General features: G+C 40.9%; 2 protein-coding genes and 1 pseudogene across 16 annotated transcripts in view; 1 reads left to right on the forward strand and 2 right to left on the reverse strand.

Annotated features, from left to right (window-relative positions):
- The window catches only part of MAP7D2 (MAP7 domain containing 2), a 121,821-nt gene extending 121,286 nt beyond the window's left edge, over positions 1-535 (reverse strand). For 3 of the 15 annotated variants that reach the window (XM_023586536.3, XM_023586527.3, XM_058292355.2), the window contains exon 1: positions 377-535. In XM_023586536.3, coding sequence (XP_023442304.2) covers positions 377-428 — 52 coding nt within the window. In that variant the 5' untranslated portion in view covers positions 429-535. The remainder of the gene's footprint in view (positions 1-376) is intronic. The other 12 variants (XM_023586537.3, XM_071213212.1, XM_023586530.3 and 9 more) reach the window with 6 other exon arrangements.
- A 4,733-nt stretch (positions 536-5,268) lies between these two features.
- On the reverse strand, positions 5,269-25,064 carry EIF1AX (eukaryotic translation initiation factor 1A X-linked). The gene is made up of 7 exons (XM_004450357.5): positions 24,684-25,064; positions 16,431-16,514; positions 13,957-14,060; positions 12,659-12,709; positions 11,723-11,804; positions 10,478-10,569; positions 5,269-9,741 (listed from the first exon to the last, which is right to left on the reverse strand). Exons 1-7 carry the CDS (start codon positions 24,697-24,699, stop codon positions 9,736-9,738), a joined length of 435 nt encoding a protein of 144 aa, XP_004450414.1. The 5' UTR covers positions 24,700-25,064; the 3' UTR covers positions 5,269-9,735.
- Positions 17,747-18,229, forward strand: LOC131277265 (prostaglandin E synthase 3-like; annotated as a pseudogene).
- Positions 25,065-25,605: the final 541 nt, after the last annotated feature.

Consider the following 25,605-nt stretch of genomic DNA (forward strand, 5'->3'; position numbering starts at 1 on the left):
TTGACGCTGGGGCATTTTCTCCGCGGGGCCGCGGAGACCGCTCGCGTGCGTCTCCCAGGACGCGCAGAGGACGGGCACGCAGGCCTGGACGACCCCGCCGGCCTGGAAGCCCCACCCCAAACCCACTTGTCACCACTCTTAGCCACCCCCAGAGGCACCCACTCCCCCAGGCCACCACGGGGGGGGGGGGGACCTGGGCCCCGAGCCCAGCAGTCCCCACGCGGGGGAAGGCCATGTAGCCAAGCTCCCAGCTGCGCCCGCGCCTCAGACCCTCTAAAGCCACTGCCCGACGCGGCCTGCGGCGCATCCGCCCCGCCCCCCAGCGCCCCGGGGGGCCCAAGCCCATCCCGCGCCCTCCCACCCCCTGGGTCCCTACCCGGAGGCCGGGCGTTGGGCGGCGAGGTCCGTACCGCGCCCGGCTCGGCCATCTGCCAGGGAACCGGGCGCCCCGCGCAGCCCCCTCGGTTCCGACGCTGGCCGCAGCCGCCGCGCGCTCCTCCGGGCTGCGCGGGCGGCACAGGCGCACTGCCCCGCCCGCCGCGCCGCACCGGCCCCGCGCGCGCGCACACCGGCCCGCACAAACCGCGCGCACACACACGGTAGGCCCGCGGCTCCTCCGACCGCGCTGACACGCAGCCTGCACGCGCAGCGTGCGCACACGGCGCAAGGCCACTTCCCCACACAGGGCACACGTCCACGCTTAAAGCGTGCCTGCACAGAGGAGGCAGTGTGCACACATGCGCACCCAGCGTGGTGGTCACACGCCACGTGCACACACGCGCTCGCCCAGCGTGCACATGTTCTCACCCGCCGCGCACACGCGTCCTCACGCAGACTCAGCGCTGCAGCACTAAACGGTTCCCGGCTGCGGCCTCCGGCGCCCACCTGGCCCAGGGCCACGTGTGCAGGCACCCGGAGGGTGGCCCGGGAGACCTGCAAGTGCCGGGGGCGCCTTCTGAGCCCCGGCTCCGCACACGGTTTGCTGAGTCTTCGCGGCGCGCAGTGGCTCGCGCTCGGTCCCCCGGGACAGGCGTGCCATCCTCCAAAGCGGGAGACTCTAGCAGGCCATCGGGGCCCACCTTCAGGGAGTGGCAGGGGCACGTCCGCCGACCGACCTTGGGCTCCTAACCATTCTCCTCTCGAGTACTGACTGCGCCCAAAAGCCCTTGGGCCGTTCCGCTTCTCCTAGGGCGCAGATCATACGCACTTGAGAAACCTTGGCGAAGAGGACCTTTCTGGGAAGACAAGAAGCTGCTAAACGTGTTGCCTCGGGAGTAGGGGTCGAGGACGCGTGTGCGTTTCGAGGCGAGGGGGTGGTGCTCTTTCTTTCCCCTGAACGTGCCATTTGCGTTTATTATCTTTTCAAAAACACACATATTGAAAAAGACATCTTTGCGCGGCTCGCTCAGCCTCCCGGTGTTCATCCAGGCATAGCCTGCCAAGTGATAACCCGTTCCTGTGTTGCCTCCTGCCTGGGTCTGCCCGGGCTGCAGGTTTCTCTCTGGGATGCTAACCAGCCCTCTTTGAAGTTTTTATTTCCACCCCTAGAGGGAAGAACAACGCACGACTTCAAAATGAAGGTGGATAATGGGTACAAGGCTTCTTTTGGGGATGATGAAAATGTTCTAGAATTAGGTTATGGTCATGGTTTCACAACGCCGTAAATATTCTGCACTGAATTGCACACGTTTAACAGCACGTAAATTAGATCTCAATTTTTTAAAAAAATCAACCCTGAAACCCTCATAAGCTGGCATCAGGATTCTTTGCGAAAAGCTTGTAAACAGTCCCTTTGGGGCCCAAAATTGTTTCCGGTGATGAACATGTTCCTGACACAGGAGGAAGGTGAGTGTGGCTAGAAAGTCAGAAGGGGAGTTCAGACAGACCCGGAGAAGCAGGAGAGCGCAGGCGGGCTGGTGTCCTGGGCTGTGCTGAGAGCTGTTTCAGTAATAAGGGCATGGAAACCGTTTTACTTTTTTCCTGTTCTCACTTTTTTCTTATCCCTCTTTGATTAAATGCCTTGGGTACAAGTTTGATTCATCCAACTCGAGCTCATGGCCTACTGACATCAGGGCAGCAACCTTCTAGTTTTGTTCCCCCCCCCCCCCCCTTTTCTATCAGCTCTGCCATTCCTCTCCCTAATCATAGACACCCAGGTAATGTTTTTGTAGCTCTTTCTCTTCTTCAAACATAGTGTTGTGGATATGGATGCTCTTTTAGTTTGCATAAATGACATTGCACAATAGATGTCATCCTGCTTGTTTTTCCTTGCTTGGTATTTTCAAGATCCAGCCATTGCAGCTATATATCAGAAATGGACTAGCCATTTGACCTGGTTTACCCTTCTGTAAATGGCCTATTCAATCCTTGTCTTTTTCTTCTCTATTGGGCTTCTTGTCTTTTTCTTGATTTCCAGGAGTTTCTTGTATTCTAGGTAATTCCGTGTGGGTTTAAATGTTGCAAATATTTCACCCTAGTTTGCTAACCTTTTCTAATATTATAATATTAGCAAAACTTAATTTTTATGCCCAAGTCCATCAATTTAAAAACTTTTTAGGGAATCGGACTTGGCCCAGTGGTTAGGGCGTCCGTCTACCACATGGGAGGTCGGCGGTTCAAACCCCGGGGCCTCCTTGACGCGTGTGGAGCTGGCCCATGCGCAGTGCTGATGTGCGCAAGGAGTGCCCTGCCACGCAGGGGTGTCCCCCGCGTAGGGGAGCCCCACGCGCAAGTTGTGCGCCCTGTGAGGAGAGCAGCTCAGCGCCAAGGAAAGGTCAGCCTGCCCAGGAATGGTGCCGCACACACGGAGAGCTGACACAAGATGACGCAACAAAAAGAAACAGATTCCAGTGCCGCTGACAACAGAAGTGGACAAAGAACACGCAACAAATAGACACAGAGAACAGACAACTGGGGGGGGGGGGAGAGAAATAAATCTTAAAAAAAAAAAAACTTTTTATATAGAATTTCAAACTCATAGAAAAGTCTCAAGATTTAAAGTTTACTAATACTCATCTACTTTACCAAGATTCACCTATTAACATTTTACCCCATTTGCTTTATCATTTGTACTTGTATGTTTTCCCTCTCAATACATCAGTGTGCATTTCTTAAGGATATTCTTACATAACTACACCAGTCAAGTTTCAGTAAGCTTAGCATGGGTACAATAATTTGATCTAATTGATTCTCTGTATTCCATTTTTGTCAATTGACCCAATAATGTCCTTTTTTTTTTTTTTTTTTTTTAAAAGATTTATTTATTTATTTAATTTCCCCCCCTCCCCTGGTTGTCTGTTCTTGGTGTCTATTTGCTGCGTCTTGTTTCTTTGTCTGCTTTTTTGTCCGCTTCTGTTGTTGTCAGCGGCACGGGAAGTGTGGGCGGCGCCATTCCTGGGCAGGCTGTACTTTCTTTTCACGCTGGGCGGCTTTCCTCACGGGCGCACTCCTTGCGCGTGGGGCTCCCCCACGCGGGGGACACCCTTGCGTGGCACGGCACTCCTTGCGCGCATCAGCACTGCGCATGGCCAGCTCCACACGGGTCAAGGAGGCCTGGGGTTTGAACCGCGGACCTCCCATATGGTAGACGGACGCCCTAACCACTGGGCCAAAGTCCGTTTCCCAATAATGTCCTTTTTATAGTACCTTAGACCCTCTGGTATAGGATTCAGTCTAGGATCAGGTATCGCATTTAGTTGTCATGTCTCTTTAGTCTTCACAGCCCACCTTTTGTAAAATTAGAATACACTTTTTGTTCTTAAATATTCCTCACGCGGAGTTTGAGGCTTCGTCGTCATTAGATTCAGGTTATGCCTTCTCAGCAAGAACACTGCCTGGGTGATGTGGTGTTCATCCTATCACATCTGGAGCCACCCGATGTCCCCACCTGCCCCTAAGTGGTGATATTTAGACAACCCAGTTGAGTTGTCCACTTTCTCCTTTATAGTTACTGATTTTCTCTTACAACTAAGTAATCTCTGGGGAGACACTCTGAGGCCATACAAATACCCTATTTTTCAAAAATTGCCTCTAGATTGAACATCCATTGATGATTCCTTCCTGACCCAAATTTTTCCAGGGTGATTACAAAATGAGAAAAATCCATCATCCTTTCACCTCATGGCTCATGCTTAATATGTACTCCCCTGCCCCCAAGATACTCTTCTACATTTTCCCCCATTAGCTTATACTTTCTTTTACTGTTACTCTTTGTGTATGTAGTAGGGATCCAAATTCACTTATTTCGCTAAGTAATTTTCCCAGCACTATCTATTAAACACCCCCTCCCCTTTCCCCAATGATCTTTAAGCCACTTTAATCATATGCCAAATTTCCAAGTGTAAAGGTGTGTGATTCTGAGCTCTGCATTCTGATATTTTTGTCTGTTACCGCATCTCCTTTATTACTATGACTTACAGTGTGACTATCTGGAGTGATTTCTCCTCTTTGCTTTTTTAGAATTATCTTAGAAATTCATGAAGTCCACATGGACTCATTTTAGAATCAGTTTAAAAATAACATTCAATCATTTCCTGGGCTTTTCCTATTAGGTTAAACCCCTAAACTTTTATAGTTGAATAGTATCTTAAAACCCACCTTACTTTCTAGTTGGTTGTTAGTTCAGTGCAGTTCTCAAACTTTTAGTCTCAGGATCCCTTTACAGCAGGAGTCAGCCAAAACAAAGCCAGCTCATCTATCTTTATTTAATAAAGTTTTATGGGAATAGAGTCACAGTCATTCGTTTGTGTTGTCGTCTATGGCTGCTTTTGTACAATGGCAGGACGGGGTAATTAAGAGAGATCATACGGCCTGCAAAGTCTAAAATATTCACTACCTGGTCCTACACAGAAAAAGTTTGCCAACTCCTGATTTACACTTAAAAAGGCACATTAATAGTATCACTATTTTCATGTGAAGTCTTTATTGTGAAGCATTAGCTAGTGATAGCCGATACTAGTTTTCCGAAACTCAATTTTTCACTCAAAAGCTCCAAATTTTGTAATTCACAATACTATCAGTTGTTTTCCTTGAAGTGACAGGCTGATTTTGTTCATTTTTGAGAAACTGTTGGCCATAAACCCAAGTTTGTACATCAGTTGTTCTTGCAAGTAAAAATGGTGTTCCATGGAAAAAAGCAGTCAGTTCAGCTTGCAACTCAATCACACAAGTGGCTTTTCCTTGAAATAAAAGCTGCACTTTGGTATGCAGCACAAGTATTTTATGTAGTACTTTCCAATTTGTCTCAAAAAATATTAAAAACTACTAGGATTTAACAAGATTAACAATTTTTATTGCTTCTACAGAAACATTCTTACATCAGACTTTTAAAAATTCTTAGTTTCCGTTTGCTTTTGGTGGATAAACTTTATCAAAATGCCCTCTATTCCCAGATTTCTAAGAGATGTTTTAAATCACAAATAATGTGTAGGATCTAGTTCAACTAACTTTAATTCTCTGGCAACCCAATGCATTAAAGCAGCAGTGGAAATTTACTCAAGATTCTGCTCCCACTTTTATCCACCATTAAGTTGTAAACTGAACATAACATGGATTAGAACAGAAAAGACCAGATTTTTAAAAGTTACCAAGTTGGCCAGATGTATAAATACCTACTTTGCCTACACACAGTCTTTGCCTAATACAAAATAAGGTTTGTGGAACGTGACTTTGGCAATTCGAGGTAATTTGTGACAATTAACAAACCATTAGAAAATGTCTTCTCTAGCTCAGCATTTGTGATAAATTCGCTCACCCAGAAAATGTTACCCCCTATTTGGAGTCTGAATGAATGAATTCATTCAGATCAAACAGCCAAAACAGAAAAATAAATTACAGTTGTAAAAGCATACTTTTCCTCATATATCACAATCAAGCTTAAAGAGAAAAAAAGCAAATTTTAGGAAAAGAATCGCCAGGAAAAATCTAAATAGTTAAAAAAGTTATAACCAGTTTGAAAAGAATCAATTGTGTACACTGTTGAAAGCTATTTCATACTTTATTTGTAATTGCAGTAGTTTGCATCTGATTTCTTTACATCATTCCAGATATGATGGGAAAGGAAACCTCCAAATCAGTCCGTACTAACTAGCTGTTGTGAATTTACAGGAAAGGACGTAAAGGGACAATGAAAGAGTTAAGAATGAATTAGGAATACTAATAGCTATAAACTCACTAAAGAAATAAAGAGCAGTTGGTATTTTCAAAATATCTTCAAGCAATTTAGACTTCCACCTGTAAGTTAGTATTATGTTGAATTAAATGAGGTTGGCCACAAGTATTTTAAAAATATTGTGTTGACATGAATATACAAATATATATTCTACATGTTCTATTATTGAAATCAAAGACTGCAAGTAAAAGAAAATGGTAAATACAGGCTATAAAAGACGTGCATAATTCTATTACAGTCCTGGATATCAAGAGAAAAGTGGCAGACTGCTCGAAGTGCATTACACATATGAACTTATTTAATCTTCTCACCAATTCTGCTAGGCAGGTACTGGCTCATGCCCCTCATCTTACAGGTGAGGAGCCACAAGCTGCCAGTAGAGGGCAGAGCCTGGGGCCTAGGGCAGAGGCAGACTGACTTCCAGTCTGCACTCCTCACCTCTCTTAGCTACCTGGCAGCTGCGGGGGGGGGGGGGGGGGGGGGGGAAGTGGGGACAAAATCCAATACACTCTCCAAATTCCTCAGTTCTTTTGATACCTGATAGTCTAGTGTCTTCTCAAATTTAAAATAAGACAACTCAGATTTTGTACTATTCTGAATAGGAAAAAGAGAAAAAAAAGGGAAAAAACGGGTGGTGGTTTAAGGTAAGTAAAAAACACAAAGTAGTGCACAGAAGTTCACAGGCCCCCAAACAATGTAAATGAAACTTACCCTTACTAAGCTGGATAAAGGTAATTATCTCATACCAATACCAACGTCTTTATGACAATCAGGGAACATGAAGAACCTCACTTGCATTCTGATACTTTTAACTGTCAAGCCACAGTTAATACCAGATGTTGATACATCTGTACGCAATACAAACATCACGTATAAATCTGGCTAGGTACTTTATTCAAAACATGCTTTTACCTATTCAACTATTCAGAGCTGCTCTGAAGTCAATACTGACAGTTTATAACTATTAAAAGATGTTATTCAACATCATATATTTTTACAACATAGATGAGACTTAAGTGAACTACCAATCACAAGGAGTTTTGTAAGCAACGATATTTATAGCCACGATTCCACAGATGTGGTGAGTAAACCAATGGCCAAGGCTTAATAAAATATAAGAATTTCCATCATGCATAGTTTACAGGCTCTTTAAGCAGTGGTCTCTTTAGAGGCTGGATGGATGTTCAGGAAAGATTTAACAATTAAATGTTGGCGAGTCTTTTCACACAAATGATTAATTAGTCTGGTTATTTAGTCACCTTAAGTAATAGAATATATTTATACTCTAACTGGAAGTGAACTAAGCATTGCATGAAAAATGCTACCCTATCAAATTCGTTAATAGTAACTTTTATGCCCCCTTAGTAGTAAGAACCATTATTCTTGGACTTCAAGTATTGTATTTTCTTTTTGGGCACAGCTTCTATCATTGTAGTATAGGAATCAAAGAATATAAAGAACAAAAACTTTTCTTGAGGACCACTTCCACCTCTTATTTGAAATATAAAATCAATGAAACTGCACAATTCCCACATAAAATACACATTAGCAAATTAATTCCTCCAAGTAGTGCTGCACACAAGCTACAACTCTACCCCAATTATTGTAATTACTATAAACAGGTATTTTCCAGGATGCAACAGCACTAGATTGGGCTGTTACTACCTAGCAAGGAAAAAAAAAATCACCCGCCAACACACGAACTGGGGTCATAGTCACAATTTTTAAAGACTCTTCAGACAAACCAGATTTGTTAGGAGGTAAGTAGAAAAGTAATGTTTGAGTTGCACTATCACTACCATGAACTATATCACATACACAGAAGTTCAAACATTCTTGGTAAAAGAACGCTGAAGAAGGATATGTATTGTAAATTCAGCAAAACACTTTTATGTACAGAAGCCTAAATATCTTGGGAAATTGAGATTACTGATGAAGACAATCACAAATCAAATAAGTCAATTCTTTGAGCTTGTCTCTTACAAGTATTAAAAACTTGTCCTTGGTCTCAGACGCATTCCAGCTTAAGTGTTCAGGAACCCCAAAGAATAAGAAAAATGAACCACATTTGTGCACTAACTCCTATTCTTAGATTTAATGTTTTATTAGTATATATTCTGGCTTCAGCATTTTTTGATTCCAGAGTTTTTGTACTTAGGAAAGTAAATTATGGTAGAGTGGGATTAGAGAAGACTTTTTTTTAAGCCATATGAAGGTTTATTCCCCTTTATACTACTTTTCATCATTGAAAAGTTGTCTGGAGACCAACAGAATAAAAGGTTCACAAGCTACATGACATGTGATGTATCTCTTTTCAAATTGCATAAGATTTAAATGTGGCTAGTGAGGTCCAACTAGCCCCAGCCCTTAATTTCATCTTATTGGAGCTGATAACTTTAAAAAGTAAAAAAGGAAGGATAAACCTAAATTCCCAATAAAATACAAAGAAAAATATCTGTACATACAATAAAATACATCCTTAACACAAAGGGCATAATATACTCTGCAAGCATGACATTTTTCTTTATTATATCTTAGTTGTAGCTCTTTGAATCAGAAATTGGAGACTGTCTTTTCATTAAGTTGTGATTCCCTCCTTTCTCCAGATTAGGGAATTTGAAAAAGGCTTTTAATTTGTACTATTTACCAAATTAAATGTTCATTTACACATATTTTATCTGTTTATAAAGTACCCAATATTGTAGCTTACAATACATACGACTTTTGAAAATAAAATGACGCTTTTAACATAACCTTTTGTTCTGCAAAAATATTCTACATACATGAACACCACTGAAACAATCTTTTTGTTTGGAAATTTTCCTACACACATTAACTTGAAAAAACTGTCAACAATTATATATCAATATTTCTAATGTTAAGATAACTGAGTGCCACCTAGTGTTCAATTTCTGCAATTTCTAACCTTATAAATTCAAAATTGCTATTAAAACCCAGGTTCTAAAATCTGTATTTTGGAAATGCTTCTTTGTTGATATGTTTATGGTGGCAACTAAAGATCATGAAGAGAATGTATGTGATATAAAAATTAGTATAAAAATAGCCACAATACTCAAATATGAAAAACAAATCTCCCCATTTTGACTTCAAATGCAGATTTCTGCCTTCAACCTCTCCCCCTTAAATTCTATCAAAATCTCAAGAGAACATCTAGGTAATTGGAATATAAAGATTCTGTATATTCCACACACTTGTCAAAACGAGGGCCTAATCATAATTCAAAATAAGTGTAGGGCAAATGTAGGAAAGGCAATAGTCCAATTGTTTTCTTCTTTAAAAAAAAAAACAAAAAAAAAAAACAGATGTGGGTCTTTTATCCATAAGTTCTATTACATCAAAAGAACAAAGTGGGTTTACCATTTCACTCAAGATAATTCAGCATTATCAGTTTTTAAAGAAACACAAATACCTTAAAAACAAATGAGTCTGCTTTAACAAATTGCACTCATGCTAATGAAATTTTAATCTTCTTTAGGGATCGAGATCAAAATCCAAAATGTAGAACAATCCCAAGAAAAACTGGAATGTAAAATGTTGAGCTCAATTTAGATCTGAAAGTAAAAAGAACATCAGATCAAACAAACAAACAAAAAAGAATTCTTATATTACAACAGTCTACTATATACAGAGACTTTCATCCCTAGGCTATCTGAGAAACATCTTATGTGAAGAGGAAATTTAGTATACTAGATTTTTCTTAATCCCAGCCTGCTGCCAGTAAAATCTTTATTGATCTCTTGGAATGTTCTCTGTTATACAGAATATTAATAAAGTTCAGCATTTCCTTCTTTCCTTTTATGCTAATGATTAGAGATTTTGTATTTTGGGGGGTGAGAGCAGACAAAGGGGAACATGGTTTCTTAAGAATGGGACAAGTGTGATACTGACCAAATTCTCCTCCTCTGAGTCAATTTGCTTATAGGAGTGAAGGCTATAACACCTGTAAGCCATCTGGAGAAATGTCACAGAGAAGAGGTAGGGTTCTCAGGTGATAAAACAAACCCTTAAAAACATTCAAGATAACTCAAATTCTTTTAACCACCACTGTCTTTGCCATCTTGTTTCCTGCCAGCCTGCCAGAACTGGCCCAGTTCTGAGGAAATGTTGACACAGACCCAGAAGGGTTTTCTGAGGAAAACCTTAACCCCACTGAGACCCTGAGCATATCATATTATGAAGTATGTAATTTAAGTGTTCAATATTCTTAGATTAAAACAAGTTAGGGGAAAGAGCTGGTTTCTCTGTGCATAATTTACAAATGAAAAACCAGAAGGAGCATCTACTCACATCATCAATGTCTTCATCGTCATCTCCGATGTCATCAAACTGGATTTCATCATCATCACCAGGACCAAAAGTATCTGTTTCATTGATTTTAGCTAAAGATACAACAAATATATAATTGAGATGTGATTAAAATGAGTAATTTGCCCACTAAAAGAAAGTGAGTCTGAAAGTAAATGCTGAACTATATATAAAAGAAGCTTACAAATCAAGCCTTAATTTAATAAATGCTACATTGCAAGAAAAATCTTAACTTCTAACAATCTTACTATTCAGAGAATATTTTAAACAAAATTTCCTTGAAGGCTACTGCTAAGTCATTAAGATGGAGCATATTTGTGGTATAATTTTTTGTTCAATAATTTATCTTTAGCAAGGCAGACTCTAATTAAACCAATTCTACAGCTATTACAACCTCTAGCTATGCTTCTCATCTCCTCTGAGATAAGAATAGTTCATGAACCGTTACACGGATTCATCAAATCAATCAGAAAGACTGATCAAATCACACTTACCCCTAAGCAATGCAAGCGCTAGTCCTATTCTCAGATATATTAGAATTTCCTAGATCAGAATCATAATTTTACCAGGATTTTCATGCTTAAGTAAAATTATGTTTTCATGATAAAATGCAAAAGAGCCAAAAGAATAAAAATAACTGCCAAGTGAAAAATGTAGACTTACAAAATAGTACATATAGTACGTTTCTCCTTTGATGAGGTTAGGCGGGACTTATTTTTGTTTTACTCAAGCTTTCTGCATTACTTAAAAAAAGGTTAAGAACCCCTGGTTTAAGAACTTCTAGAGATTACAGTACAATAAGATGGACTGAAAACTAAGAACTGAAAAATAAATATTAACAAAAGTATCTAGTTATTGTCCTTGCTTCATGTTTAACTTAGGTGAACAATGATAGTTGCTTGAGAAAAGAATTTTAAATACTATAACAATTCTTCCTTTAACTGGTATTACACAGGTATTTTACAGAAGCCCAGGGTTTATAAAGTGTATATATATATACATAATTTCTCACCAAAAGTGTATTTATTAGGAACAGAATTCTGGTTACTTCTCTTTTATGGTAGCTAATATGAAGTGCAGGCAGACACACCTGAAATTAATTATGTAAGCAAAAAAACATGCAAACAAATACGCAACATCCATAAAATTCTACCAAAACCCCTTCACCTAAACACCAATGGACAATAACACCATGTGAGAGGTTAAATATAACGACTCAGACATTACCATGCTCTGGAAGCTCGCCATATGCCTTCAGACTTCTAGCTTCATCTGCATTGTATTTTAAAATTACATCAGCTTTGTTATCCTTAAAAATAGACAAATAACTTTAGAACTGATTACGCCAAAAGATTAAGTTATTTCACAAATTACTTTCAAATTGAATAACAAATTAAATCTCAGTGTTGTGTGACAAACCTTTTTTTTTTAATTTTAAAGTTTTCTCCTATACCTTCTAAAAAACTTCAAGTTTAGACCAGTAGGAAGAAGCCTGCATATGCATGACTGATAAAGATTAACAGCTTAGGAAAGATACATATAGAGCTGTGCAGACCCAGTTTTTCAGATTATTTACTATTACCCTTTGATTAGAAGGTTTCTGAAATTTAAAAATGCTGAGACTTTTGCAGGGTGATCAAACACTACAATTCAAAACTAAGGCAGGTATACTGACTCAAGAAAATTAATATACTTTTCCAACGTATACAGCAGTTCTTAAGATATGTATCAATCAAAATTTCCTGAGGAGTTTTTTATATTTCCTGAAAATAGATTAGTAGACCTGAATTGAAGCCCAAGAATGTATATATATATTTTTAAAGCTCTTTGGCCGTTTCTGATGCAAACATCCCACCGAGAACCACTGCCTTAGAAGGTTCACACTTCCCCATTTGCAAAGAATCTGATTCAGTAAAGGAAGAAAAAAGGAGTCGCAGATATCTGTGCGCCAATGTTCATAGCATTATTTCCAACAGCCAAAAGGTAGAAACAACCCACATGTTTATCAACAAATGAATGGATAAACAAACATGGTTCACAGGTACAATGGAATATTATTCAGCCAAACAAAGCACCTGGTAACAAATGGTTATAACATATGTTCCAAACATTATTGCTTCATCAAATTGAAGCAAGAATTAAAAATTCAAAGTTAAATTTTACCTGGTAGTCTCGTAGACCAACCAATATAATGTCTGAGGTATTTATCCAAACCTGTAAAAGAAAATTCATGCCACATTATATTTAAAATAAAAACAAAAGGACCTGGAACAATGTTGAATCAGAATCTTCCCACAAAATATACATATTATTCAACCAACTGTGGGAGAAGTACCTAAGCAGAACTAGGAAAAATAACTATAGTAAACAGCCCTGGCTGTTTCAAATTTTCTTATTATTTGGGATGTTAAAAATTTAACAATCTAATGACTTGACAGCTTAAGAATTCTAGAGGAAGTCATTAGTTTAGAAATTAAGAGATATTTAATGATGAACCATCCAAGATGGTTAATTATCCATTATATATAAGAATAGAAAATTAGTTACATGATTTTATCTACCTTCTTTCCTCCATTTGTCCACCCACCTATTCATCTACATACACCTAGTCCCCCAAAGCCCTTGTGGTTTGATAGCAGAAGGATTAACAAACCAAATTAAAAAACAAACAAAAAAAACCCCATAAAATCCAATTTGGAAGGGACTTTTACCCAACCTGATTAATAAATATGCCTGAACACCTACTCTGATAGACCATTAATTGTTACTTTCCAGGGTAGCCCATTCATGATCACACTCAGGAAATTTACCATTAATACGACAATGTTATCAAACAGTACTTCTTCAACTTTCCTTAATACCCTTTATAGTGGTTTCTCCCATTCCTAAACAAGAATCCAATCAAGGCCCATGCACTCCATTGAACTATCAGGTCTCAGCAGTCTCCTTTAAACTTGGAACAGTTCCCCAGTCTTTTGTTCTTTCATGATAACAACATTATATTAAGAGCCAGGCCATTTGATTCAGAGAATGTCCTCAATTTGGGTTTGTCTGTTTCCTCAATATTAGATTCAGGTTAAACATTCTTGGCAGGAATATAACATAGGTGATGCAAATGAATATTACAATAGAAGCTACAAATTATCACCAAGGGGGAGCAGGTATAGCTCAGTGGTTGAGTGCCTGTTTTTCCCATGTATGAGGTCTCAGGTACGACCCATGGTACCTCCTAAAAACAAAAAAAAACTATAAAACCAACTCTCTGGCCCCAGTACCTGAAAAAAAAAAAATTAAAGATTTTTAAGAAATCACCAAGATGTGACTTACAGGTAAATCATTGTTCCTAAAATCTTTGGAAACTTAAAAAAAAAAAAGAGTTCCTTGGCCTATAAAGATGGAAGTAGAGCTGTTTTTTCCCTTAACCAATTTTATATGAAAGTAAAACAAATTTCCATACCTACCTTTTTTCTCAATTTCCCTCTGATGTGACATAACCTCTTTACACCATCAAAACACATGGCTTCTAATCGTCCATTTCCCAACATTTTGATGACCTGAGCATATTCTGGGGGGAAAACAAAAGAAAAGGGTGTGGGATATTGTTCAAGTGTTGATAAAAGCAACCTAAAAGCCCACACAGGGAAGCGAATGTGGCTCTAGCAATTGAGCTCCTGCCTACCACATGGGAGGTCCCAGGTTCAGTTCCTGGGGCCTCCTGGAGAAGGTGAGCTGGTGCAACAGGCAGGCGCAGTGAGCTGACACAACAAGATGATACAGCGAAGAGACCCAAAGAGGAAAGAATATGAGAGACACAACAAACTAGGGAGCTGAGGTGACTCAAGCAACTGAGCACCTCTCTCCCACATGGGAGGTCCTAGGTTTGGTTCCCAGTGTCTCCTAAAGAGAAGACAAGCAGACAGCAAGTGCAAACAATGAGGAGGGGTGGGGGGGATAAATCAATCTTTCACACTCAGATCCTAGCCCAATTTCACCTTCCTTTTCCTCAGAATCTTTACAAACCTCAGCACTATTTTAGTACACCTGAAAAAAGGAGTAGCTTAAGTATTAATCTTTGTTAAGTTAGAGTATCTTGGTCATGTTTCTAGTTTTTGTAAAACCAGAAAGGTGTTTCCAGGTAAAATGCGAAACTTTAAACCAAAATCTTTCCAAAAGAGTACCCAGGAAGCTATCCTATTTTACTGCCACTTGCAAAACCCTGAGATCATGAGCACTAATTTGCACATGGTCCTGTCTCTTCTGCCAATGACAAAACATATGGAAGGGAGGCATCCCTTTAGAATCTTCAGATTATTTATTTATTTATTTCTCTCTCCCCTTTCCTCCCCCCCCACCCCAGTTGTCTGTTCTGTGTGTCTATTTTGCTGCGTCTTCTCTGTCCGCTTCTGTTGTTGTCAGTGGCACGGGAATCTGTGTTTCTTTTTGTTGCGTCATCTTGTGTCAGCTCTCTGTGTGTGCGGCACCATTCCTGGGCAGGCTGCACTTTCTTTCACGCTGGGCTCCCCTATGCGGGGACACCCCTACATAGCACGGCACTCCTTACACGCATCAGCACTGTGCATGGGCCAGCTCCACATGGGTCAAGGAGGCCCGGGGTTTGAACTGTGGACCTCCCACGTGGTAGAAGGACACCCTAACCACTGGGCCAAGTCCGCCGCCTCTTTAGATTATTTAAGTTTTAAGTACGACTGATCATGCAAGAGGATCTCTACTACTCTGTAAACACAGAGGCATCTGAAAGGCTCAACTGTGGAACCAACATGTGGAAGCGAGTCACTGAGTTTACAGTGAGTGAATCTAGTGCTTGAAGACAGCTATTCAACTCTGAGAGGCAGCCTCTTCCAGAGTGGGGAAAAAATATGAAAACTGCTAATGGAGACAAGAATGACTAAGGTTAAGAAACAAGAGGTCTTTAAGCTAGAAAACATGTTTCATTTTTAGTGGCTTAATTTTTTAAAAAAAGGTTTTTTTCCTGTTGTTAAAAAGTGCTGGAGGGAAGTGGATGTGGCTCAACTGATAGAGCATTTGCCTATCACATAGGAGGTCCAGGGTTCGATACCCAGAGCCTCCTGGCCCGTGATGAGCTGGCCCTCACGCACTGCTGTGGTGCACAAGGAGAGCCATGCCACGCAGGGGTGCCCCCTGCATAGGGGTGCCTCATGTGCAAGGAGTGTGCCCCACAAGGAGAGCTGCCCTGCGTGAAAAGCGCAGCCCGCCCAGGAGTGGCGCCACACACATGGAGAGATGACGCAACAAAGAGAGACACAGGTTCCCAGTGCTGCCTGACAAGAATGCAAGTGGACACAGAAGAACACACAGTGAATTGACAGAGGAGACAACGGGGGAAAGGGGAGAGAAAGAAATAAAATAAAATAAAATGAAAGTGCTAGAAATTATTGGGAAAACTGGGAAAACTATGCATTAGACTATATACGAGATAAATTATTAATGTTAAATTACCTGATTGTGATTCTACTGCAGTTATGTAAGAGAACATACTTATTCATAGGAGACACATGATGTAGTATTAAGTGAAAAGTTCGTGATATCTATAACCAACATGGTATACTCAACACACTTGCAGCACTATTTACTATCAAAAAGGTCCACTAAACGATTAAATTGTCAACCGTAACTTTCCAGGCTTAATTCCCTCTGAACTCTACAATTCATTGCTGGTCATAACAATGAAATCTCTATGTTTATAGAAATGCCACTAACCCTCAACACAGGCTATTTATATCCAATGATTACTAAAAGAAAGGCTCTGGACAAGTGTGAGGGATGAGGAAAAAGGGATATGAGAATCATTACTCAGGATTATGAACAGAATCTCTTTTAGGGTTAGATATTAAAATTGCATTATTTAAAAAAGAAAAATATTACTAAAAGAAATCTAGCTTATAGAAATGCATACCTTGTCCATCTTCTTTGAACACCAGCTCTCTTTTTTCAGATTCATTCTCATTCTTACCTCTTCGTCTATTTTTACCTCCTTTACCTAATGATTAAAAAAAAAAGGCAGAGAGAAAAACACATTAAGTTTCTATAAAGCAGTATAAAAAGAAATAAAGACAAAGCTTAAAAAAATCAGAGCAACTTTTAAAAACTTATTAAATGTCACTTCTACAACACTAACAGAACTGTAAATAAAAATGTAAAATTCACCTAATTTGATTACTCAATTGTATTAAACTTACAATCTCCAATCGTATTATATATATACATATTATTACCCCCACACACCCTTCTTGGCAGTTCCCTTTGGGATTTTTCTGACATAAAACACATACAAAAAACCATAAAGAGCCACACACAAAACGCATTCCACTTTAGAACTCATCCTTTCCAAAAAAAAAAAAAAATAGGATTCCATACATATCCTTCTAAATTGAAATCTTGGGTGCCTTCTAAAGCCAGGCCCTACGCAAGGAACCTGAACTAAGTTTCCAAAGTGAAGGGAGGAGAGTGCTTGAACAGAGTAGTGGTTTTACAATCTTTTGGTAGCAGAGCATCATAAATATTGAAATTTTCAATTGCATGGTCCAAACGAAGAATGGTTTTACTCACCAAAAGCATATAGTACGCTTGACCTGGAAGATTAAAATCATGAATAAGCACATCTTTGTACATATCTACCTGTTGAATCCAACTTGGTCATCTGCTTCTACATTGCTCTTAGTATTTGCTACTGTTCATCCATTTTGGCATCTGTAGTATTTACTGTCACAAGAGATAACTACCAATGGTTTAAGAAATGGTTTTATTCAAGAAACTTAAAACTAGACAATTATTTTTTACAAAAGGGGAAATGATATCCATTCTATTTGAGTAGCTATATACCTTTGTTCCTCTTATGTACTACCAGTTTCAAGAATCACTACAGTAGAATTCAACAATAGTGGAACCTGTGTGGGGATAAGGGCTAGATTTTGTCAAGGAAGTCAATTCAGAGCAAAATACCATGTTAACTTTGGGAAGCAGGAATCAGAGGTGGGGAAAGGGAGGTAGGGTACTAGCATTTTTCATTGTAATATATGTCTTGCACAATTTGACTTTTTAAACTATGTATATATACACTGATAATCAATTTAAATTTTATAAATGTGAGCAAGGGTGCTGAGACTAGCTCTCTCGCTCAACACTGGTGGACACCAGAGTGGCCACCGGAGAGGAGTCAACTTCTCAGCAGCTGCAGCCAGAGAAGCCTGCTCACCGCCAACCCTGTTCACAATGCAGCCTGCTTCTGCAAAACGGTAGGATCAAAGGGACTATGTCTTCATTGAATCTTGTGTTGAATACAGTAAAGATGCTTTGATAAATGTTGAAAAATCCAAACTTTCATTCAGTTGTCTTGGAGGAAGCGGTAATTTTAAACATTTAAATGAAATGGTTATCTTTTTCATTGTATTGATCCAAATGATTCCAAGCATAAAAGAAAGGATAGACCAATCTTATGTTTATGAAAAGGAGAACCTGGCCAGTCATGACCAAGGTTAACAAAAGAAAGGGCAAAGCGTAATTGGCTTAGTGTGGACTTTAATAATAGGAAAGACTGGGAAGGTGATTCAGATGAAGACATATCTAATTTTGACTGTTTCTCAGAGATGATGAACAACATGAGTGGTGATGAGGATGTAGATTTACCAGAAGTAGATGGAGCAGATGATGATTCATAAGACAGTGATGATGGAAAAAATGCCAGATCTGGAGTAAGGAATATTGTGTCATTGCGATTTCGAGGAAAAAAAAAAACAACAAAACTTCTCTGTAAGATTTCATGACTGAGAGAATTTCTGAGTTGATAGCTCTAAAGGCAGATGCTGTATTTGCCCCCTTTAACCCATTCTTTCAAGCTATATGTTTTTTAAAAAGTTTCGCTAAGGGTTGGTATGTACATGGGACAATTTTAAGTCAGTTAAGGCAATAACCTTATGCAGGAACATTTCACAGACTTCATGAAGCTGCTGAGATCCGAGGCAATTGATACAGCAGTTGTAATAAAAACATTTTACCTAAGTCTCCTTTCTTCAAAACATAGATACTGACATGATAGGAAGCTCTCCGCATGGAGAAAGATAACTAAATTTTAGATTTTAAAACATGGACTCAAAGTAGCTGAAACAAATTGGCCAATACCTTAAACTCAACCTGCTATTCCCTCTGGGGTATCCTTCGGGACTGTTCCATTAAACTTTATTTTTCAAAAAATTTACTTCACATTTTTGTATGTAAGTGTTCACTTGTCAATGTTCCAGATATATCTTAGCTAAAACTAGTGAATGCCCTAATCTAGCTAGCTTCTGAGGTCTGTACATTTGATATTGTTTAACCCTTAGGCTTTTACATCTCTTAGTATGGAGGACAAAGAAAGGCTGTACATTGTGGCTTGAGAGTCTGTACATTAGACCAAATTTGCATTTCCACTGACAGTATGGCAAATGAGTGAAAAAAATGTTAAATACACTATTGGAAGTTTTATTTCCTTTTTTGATTCAGCTTATACCAGGGCTGAAAAACCTCTATTTGTGTTCTTGACAGATTTTTAAAAATGTCTACATTCTTTCTAATAAACTGTTGGAAGACTTCTTGGCTGTGTTTTAAGTGTCTGGTTTACTGTAATTTCATGTATAATTACCAATCGCTGGAACGGAGTTTATATTTTTACTTGAGGAAGAATTTGGGAATATTCTGTTTGAAAAGAGGCTTGCTGTAATGTTCACAGGCAACCTTTTTAAAGTGTATCTGTAACAGAAAATTGTAGATGCACTTTGCAGCAGCTGGAAAAGAAAGTGTGATTTAACTCAAAAATAAATCTGTTGTCCTCCTTGGGGGAAAAAAAAAGCCGGTGGAAAAGAACAAAGGTTTTGCAATCACACACTGAGCTGAGTTCAAATCCTGGCTTCACCTCTGTGGAATGCTTTTTATTTAACCTAAATCATAATTTAAGTTCACTAACTCATATAAAATGGGAATTAAAATAATAGTTTCCTTATAGGTAGTTGCCTAATATGGCACCTGCCACAATCTATCAATAAATGATGGCTAACATTAACACCTTTCTGGAAATTTTGGCAAGAAAAGCCTGAAAAACATGCACATTCTTCAACCTAATAATTTTACTTTTAAGAATATATTTTTAAAAAATCACTGGAATAGGGAAACGGACTTTGGCCCAGTGGTTAGGGCGTCCGTCTACCACATGGGAGGTCCGCGGTTCAAGCCCCGGGCCTCCTTGACCCGTGTGGAGCTGGCCCATGCGCAGTGCTGATGCGCGCAAGGAGTGCCGTGCCACACAGGGGTGTCCCCCGCGTAGGGGAGCCCCACGCGCAAGGAGTGCACCCATAAGGAGAGCCGCCCAGTGCGAAGGAGGGAGCAGCCTGCCCAGGAATGGCGCCGCCCACACTTCCCATGCCGCTGACGACAACAGAAGCGGACAAAGAAACAAGACGCAGCAAAAAGACACAAAACAGACAACCGGGGGAGGGGAGGGGAATTAAATAAATAAAAATAAATCTTAAAAAAAAAAATCACTGGAATAAATAAATATTCAAGTTAACTCATAAATGTTTGACTGCCTCCTAGGACTTAGGTGCACTTTGCTAGATGCTGCGGACTGTTGGGAGAAGCAGCCTGTTATGTGCCCTAAGCATCCCTGGAACCCACCACGTTCTTACTGAATTTAACAGATTTCAAGGCTTATCTGTCTCCGGAGCAATTTCTGTAGCTAATCACATAGGCAAGCAAGTAGGTCAAGGTAACCACCACCACCCACTGTGTGAAGACAGCATAGCCAAAAAGGGACCTAAGGGATTTGAACTTATTCTAGTTTAGCCACCCGTATTCTCATATTGGACTGACACAGCCCTAGGTCATAAAGCTAAGGACCACTGGGCTGAGCACGGTTCACTGAGCCCTCCCACAGTGGTCCCAAAGGCTAAGGTGGGAGATAGGGGACTTTACAAACTTTAAAAACACCCTTGTCCCTCTCATACCTAACAATGCCCACCCTTGCTAAGGTCTGAGTGCAGCAAGTAGGAGATGACTAGGGGGAAAAAAAAAAAAAAAGCTATAGTTACCAAATACCAAATAGGACTCATTGATATGGTGGTGGTAGAGGGAGAACAACTCTACACCTGTGGAGGGATCACTTTAAGATTCTGGGAATTTGGCTCTTATCCCACAAGCTATAGGGTCCACTGAACAAGATATCTGAAGTTAAAAAAGCAAGGTGGGGAAGTAGATGTGGCTCAATCGATTGAGCTCCTGCCTACCACGTGGAAGGTCCCAGGTTGGGTTCCCAGTGCCTCCTGAATAAGACAAGCAAGACAGCAAGCTGGTGCAATGGGCAGGTGTGGCGAGCTGATGTAACAAATGATGCAACAAAGGAGACACAAAGAAGAAACACAGTGAGACACAACAAAAGCAGGGAGCTGAAGTGGCTCAAGTGATTGAGCATCTCTCTCCCACATGGGGGGTCCAGTGCCTCCTAAAGACAAGCAGAGAGAGCAGATGAGTGCAAACAAAGGGGGAAGGGGATAAATATAATAAATCTTAAAAAAAAAAATAGGTGTGTGATGGAGATGCAATCAACAAAATCCAGATTATGTATAGAATTCTATAAAACCATCTGGTTATTTTAATAGATAAATTGCAAAGAAAACAAACAAAAAAACAGGTGGAAGAGAAGCCTACAATTAAAAGAAACTTGAAAGACATATTAACCATTCACAATATGTAGCCCCTATCTGGATCCTGATTTGGTGTGGATGGTGCATGACTAGCCACAAATTGATGAGTGTTTGGGGCTGGAAGATGCATACACAGAGGTTCATTATACTAATCGACTTTGTATATATTCAAAACTCACAATAAGTTAAAAAGTAAATAAAAAAGCAAGGTGAAGAACAAAGCATAAAGCCACCATTTGCGTAAAAGAAAAAGGAAATATATCATTTGCTTATATATAAATATCTCTGGAAGGACACATAAAAAATTTACAATGATTGTAAGGAGAACTAAGTGGCAATGGGGGAACACATTTAGGAAGGGGACTTCACTTTTTATACTTTCAGAAATTTGAATCATGTGAATATATTAACTATTCAAAAATTTTAAATGCTAATAGTAGAGGTATGACAGGATTGTGAGTGGGAAGACTAGGAAGGTCACAAGGTCTAGTCTAGAGCACATGAAGAGGAAGGGACAAATAAAGAGGACAAGTTCTGAGGTATAAACAAGAGAATTGTGACCAGATGTAGAGAGTCAGGATCTCAGTTCCTGGCTCTGTAAGGGGGGCGGGGTTGGAGCAGAGGTTCAAAATACCTCTATATTCTACCACTCAGGATTCTAGAATTTTTTCTCATTGATGTGTAATGGCTCAGCACAATTCCATTTGGATGTGCTATTGTGACCACGAACTTAACTTTGTTCAAAACTCAACTGACTTTTACAAAGCTGGTCCTTAAATCAACAGCCTTGTTTCTGTTTCTGGCAACATAACTCACCTTAGAGTATAAATCTGTCAACCTATAAATATGACACTTATCTACCTCTTGATACTTCTCTCCCACTAACATGCTTCAATCCAAGCAGATTTCTCACTGTTCCAGTAACTCCTCCTTACCCTTAACCTTTTCATGCCATTCTTTCCATGTAGAATGTCTCATCAAGTCAAGTATACCTTATGTATGAAATCATTTACAATTAATCATCACAACAAGCCTATGTCTAAGAAGGCGGTACTAGTTTGTCATTATTTCATGAGAGAAAATGGTCTTTGAAAGGTTAAGTGACTTACCCAAGGTTATATCAAGTGAGATTGTGGATTTGAATCAGGCAACATGATCCAGAGACACCACTATAAAATTATGCCACCCATTTACTTGCCACAATCACCTTACCAATGAGTTCACTGAAGCACAGAGAAGTAATTCACCTCAGGTCAGAGACAGTGAATGGGGGTGACCAGATTCAAACCTAAAGAATGTCCTTTTTCCTGCTATGAGGGTGAGTTAAGCTGAATTAACAATCAGCCCAAAGCAAAAGTCATTCAAAACACAGTTCATGGTAATTTATATCCTTACTTGTGCAACCATAACTAAGGTTATATAGGTTATATTCACAGGGCTTCTGGATTTTCCAAAGAAGAAAAGTATCCTTCCTCTAAGAAACCAGAAAATAACAGATTGGTTTTACATGCACAGGGCTGATGATAACCAATTTCAGAATGGAGGTTACCTCTAGAAAGAGAGGATGAAAAGGGAAAAGCATTGGGGAGGACACAGTGGGTTTTAACTGTCTGTGTTGTAATTCTTAGCTCAGAGCAGTAGATTCCCAGGTGTTCATTATATTACACAAACTTTTTTGTATGCCTCAAATATATTCTACATATATGATTCATTGCTTTTTAATTTACCAGAATCGGCCATACCCTGATCACCAACACCCACCTCCCCCACTGCCTCCGTAATGGAAGGGACTTTAAATTCTCTTTTTGAAAGAATATGACCAGAAGTGAGTGTATAACAAAGCAGCAGTTCATTCTAACTTTTAACCTTGCTTTCTTTCTAAAAGAACAGCTAGCCCCTAAATTAACTAAAAATTATCAAATTCTTTCCTAAACCAACCAGATGTGTTTTGGAGAAATCCCCAGATGGGATCTTTCATGAGGCTAGTGAACTAGGTATCATTTAGTGTAGAAGTCCCATCCCCCTGGATTCAAAGGAGACTCTAATTCACCTAGGGTGGAGTCAATCAGAGGGGACGTGACTTAATCCAACAAGTATTTATTGAGCATCTAGTAAGTGTCAGATGTTAGTGTGATCTCACATGAATTAAGACATGCTATTCCTGCCCTTCAGAGTTTACAGCCTAGTGAGGAAACTGGAAATCTCATCACTAGTAATAAAAGGTGAGAATAAGATACCTATTGAAGTGATTCACTTACCATCTCAGGGGGAATCAGAGATTATGTAGGTTTAGAACACTGTACCACTTAAAACTGCATGTTTATCACCCAGTCTTTCCCAGAATAATATGCAGTAAAACCTCTGCTGAAAAAAGGACCTGGGGATTTGTTTTGGGGAAGAACAAGGTGTAGTGTCCTAGGAGGGCTGCACCAAAATGTGTAGCCAGGTAAAGAACTACAACCAAGTAACCCCAGGGATAAAATAAGTGGTGACAGCTACAGAAAGAAAGGAGATAGAATCCTTTGGAGCCAGCTGCCAAGAGAAAAGAGAACACACGTAGGTCTGGGTAAGGGCAGAGGTCCCAAGGAGGAATAATCAAAAGAACTGCGGGTTATGAAATACACTCCTCTCCCGCAGAAAATAAAACAGGAGCACAATTTTCTTCAAGAAATTATGGGCAAGTGTTCTGCTTTTACCGAGATTAGGCCTTCCATTTTGGGAGTTCCACCAAACTTTTTTTTTTTTTTTTACTCAGACCTCAAGTCTGATTTTGTGAAGTTTAATTTGCAACTTTAGCCTCAGAAGGCAGGGAACTTGAGGTCTTTACTCCCACCACAGTATACGCATTATCTGAGGCCGAAGTAGGAAACTTGGTTAGACATGTAAAAAGTCTCCTGAAGGTTCTCACCCCTCTCAGAGTTAAACCGTGTAAAGGGATGGGGGTGAAAGGAACCCAAAAACCTAGAAATCGAGGTTTTGCCCACTATTTACAAGGGAGGAGTTATCCTCAACAAAGAACAAATATCCGTAAAGAAACCCCTGCCGGAGTACCTGACAGTCACTAAAGCAGGCATCATTCTTGGAATTTAAGATCTGCTTCCAGGTCTTAAATTCCCAAGGGCCGGGAAAGCCAAAGGGCCGGATCTGCGAAGCTCAGGGGCGGGGGGCGCCTGTAGGACCGCCCCAAAGGTCCCCATCGCCCACAGAAGGCTCGCGATCAGTCTGGCGCCAACGAGGAGGAAAAGCCCACATTCCCCGCAGGAGGCCCTACAAAAATGGCGTCGGCTCCACCCCAACGTGACCAAACTGAGGCAAGAGTAACTTCCCAGCTCCTCTCCCGGGCTCAGCGTCGAGGGCGGGGCCCCCAAGCGCGCGCGGGCAGGGTGAGAAAGAAGGAAGGTCACTGCGGCCGGGGCGACCCGGAGGCCGCGGGGCCCGGGCCGAGCACAGCCGTAGTCTCGTGGTCCGGGCGGCATTACCTTTATTCTTCGGCATGGCGGTGACGGCGAACTCTCCGAGTTCTTTTCGGCTGAGGCGGCGGCAGCGACTCCTCCGAGAGGGGCAGAGGGCGACGCGTGAGAAGGCACCGGACCAAGGAGACGCGCGAGGCCGGGTCGCGCGCGTGGGCGAGCCTCACCGAGCTCTCTCGTGAGCCGCTCGCTACCACACTCGGCGGCGGCAAATGGCGTCGCGGCTGCGTGCGTCGCTTTTCCCCGCCCCCCACCGGCGGCTCGGCCTGCCCTCCCTCGCCCCACAGCGCAGGCGTGGTCCGCTCACGCTTATTGTTAGGGCCGCGGTGACGCCGGCTCTGAGAGCTTGCGGCTGGCCGCAGGGTCGGGCAGCGGGGCGGGGCTGTGAACGGGCAGGAGGTGGAGTCAAGGCTGGAGTGGGCGGGGCCCCGGGAGTGCGTCATACTTACGATCGACGTGAGCTAGCGCCCACTGCTGGCTGACAGTCACCTCTGCGGCTTTAGAAGAAAACCTTGTCTTCAGGTTTGACAAGTTGCTGACTCATTAACTCTAATCTTTCTCCCACCTTGCCACGTTGAGGGTCTGGGGGAAGGACAAGGCCTCCCCGCCATCCATTGCCAAAGCATAATATTGGCGAGACACTTGTTAGTGCTTTTTAAACACTTGTCTTCCCTCCCTCACTGTAAATCTTGTCAGGTAGAGACCATTTCCGTGGCTAACCATTACCAGCACTTAACAGAATGTCTGGTACATAGTAGGTGATCAATAAACACACAAAGGAAGGAAGGAAGGAAGGAAAGAAGGGAAGAAGACTTAAGCTCAGCCCAGCCCCTCTGAATCTTATACTAAAGTCTTAACCAGTGCTTCATATGGGCTGGCTATGCTGGGTAAATGACTTCACCTTATTTTCAAACACTAGAGTTTGAACATC

The sequence above is a fragment of the Dasypus novemcinctus genome, chromosome X (assembly GCF_030445035.2).
Source record: "Dasypus novemcinctus isolate mDasNov1 chromosome X, mDasNov1.1.hap2, whole genome shotgun sequence".
NCBI classification, from domain to species: domain Eukaryota; kingdom Metazoa; phylum Chordata; class Mammalia; order Cingulata; family Dasypodidae; genus Dasypus; species Dasypus novemcinctus.

Coding starts and splice junctions, on each gene's coding strand:
- EIF1AX (XM_004450357.5), bottom strand. Junction 14,061..16,430: donor GTTCAAAGAAGATGGACAAG/GTATGCATTTCT, acceptor TTTTCCCCCCAG/AATATGCTCAGGTCATCAAA. Junction 11,805..12,658: donor TTGGTCTACGAGACTACCAG/GTAAAATTTAAC, acceptor TCTATTTTTAAG/GATAACAAAGCTGATGTAAT.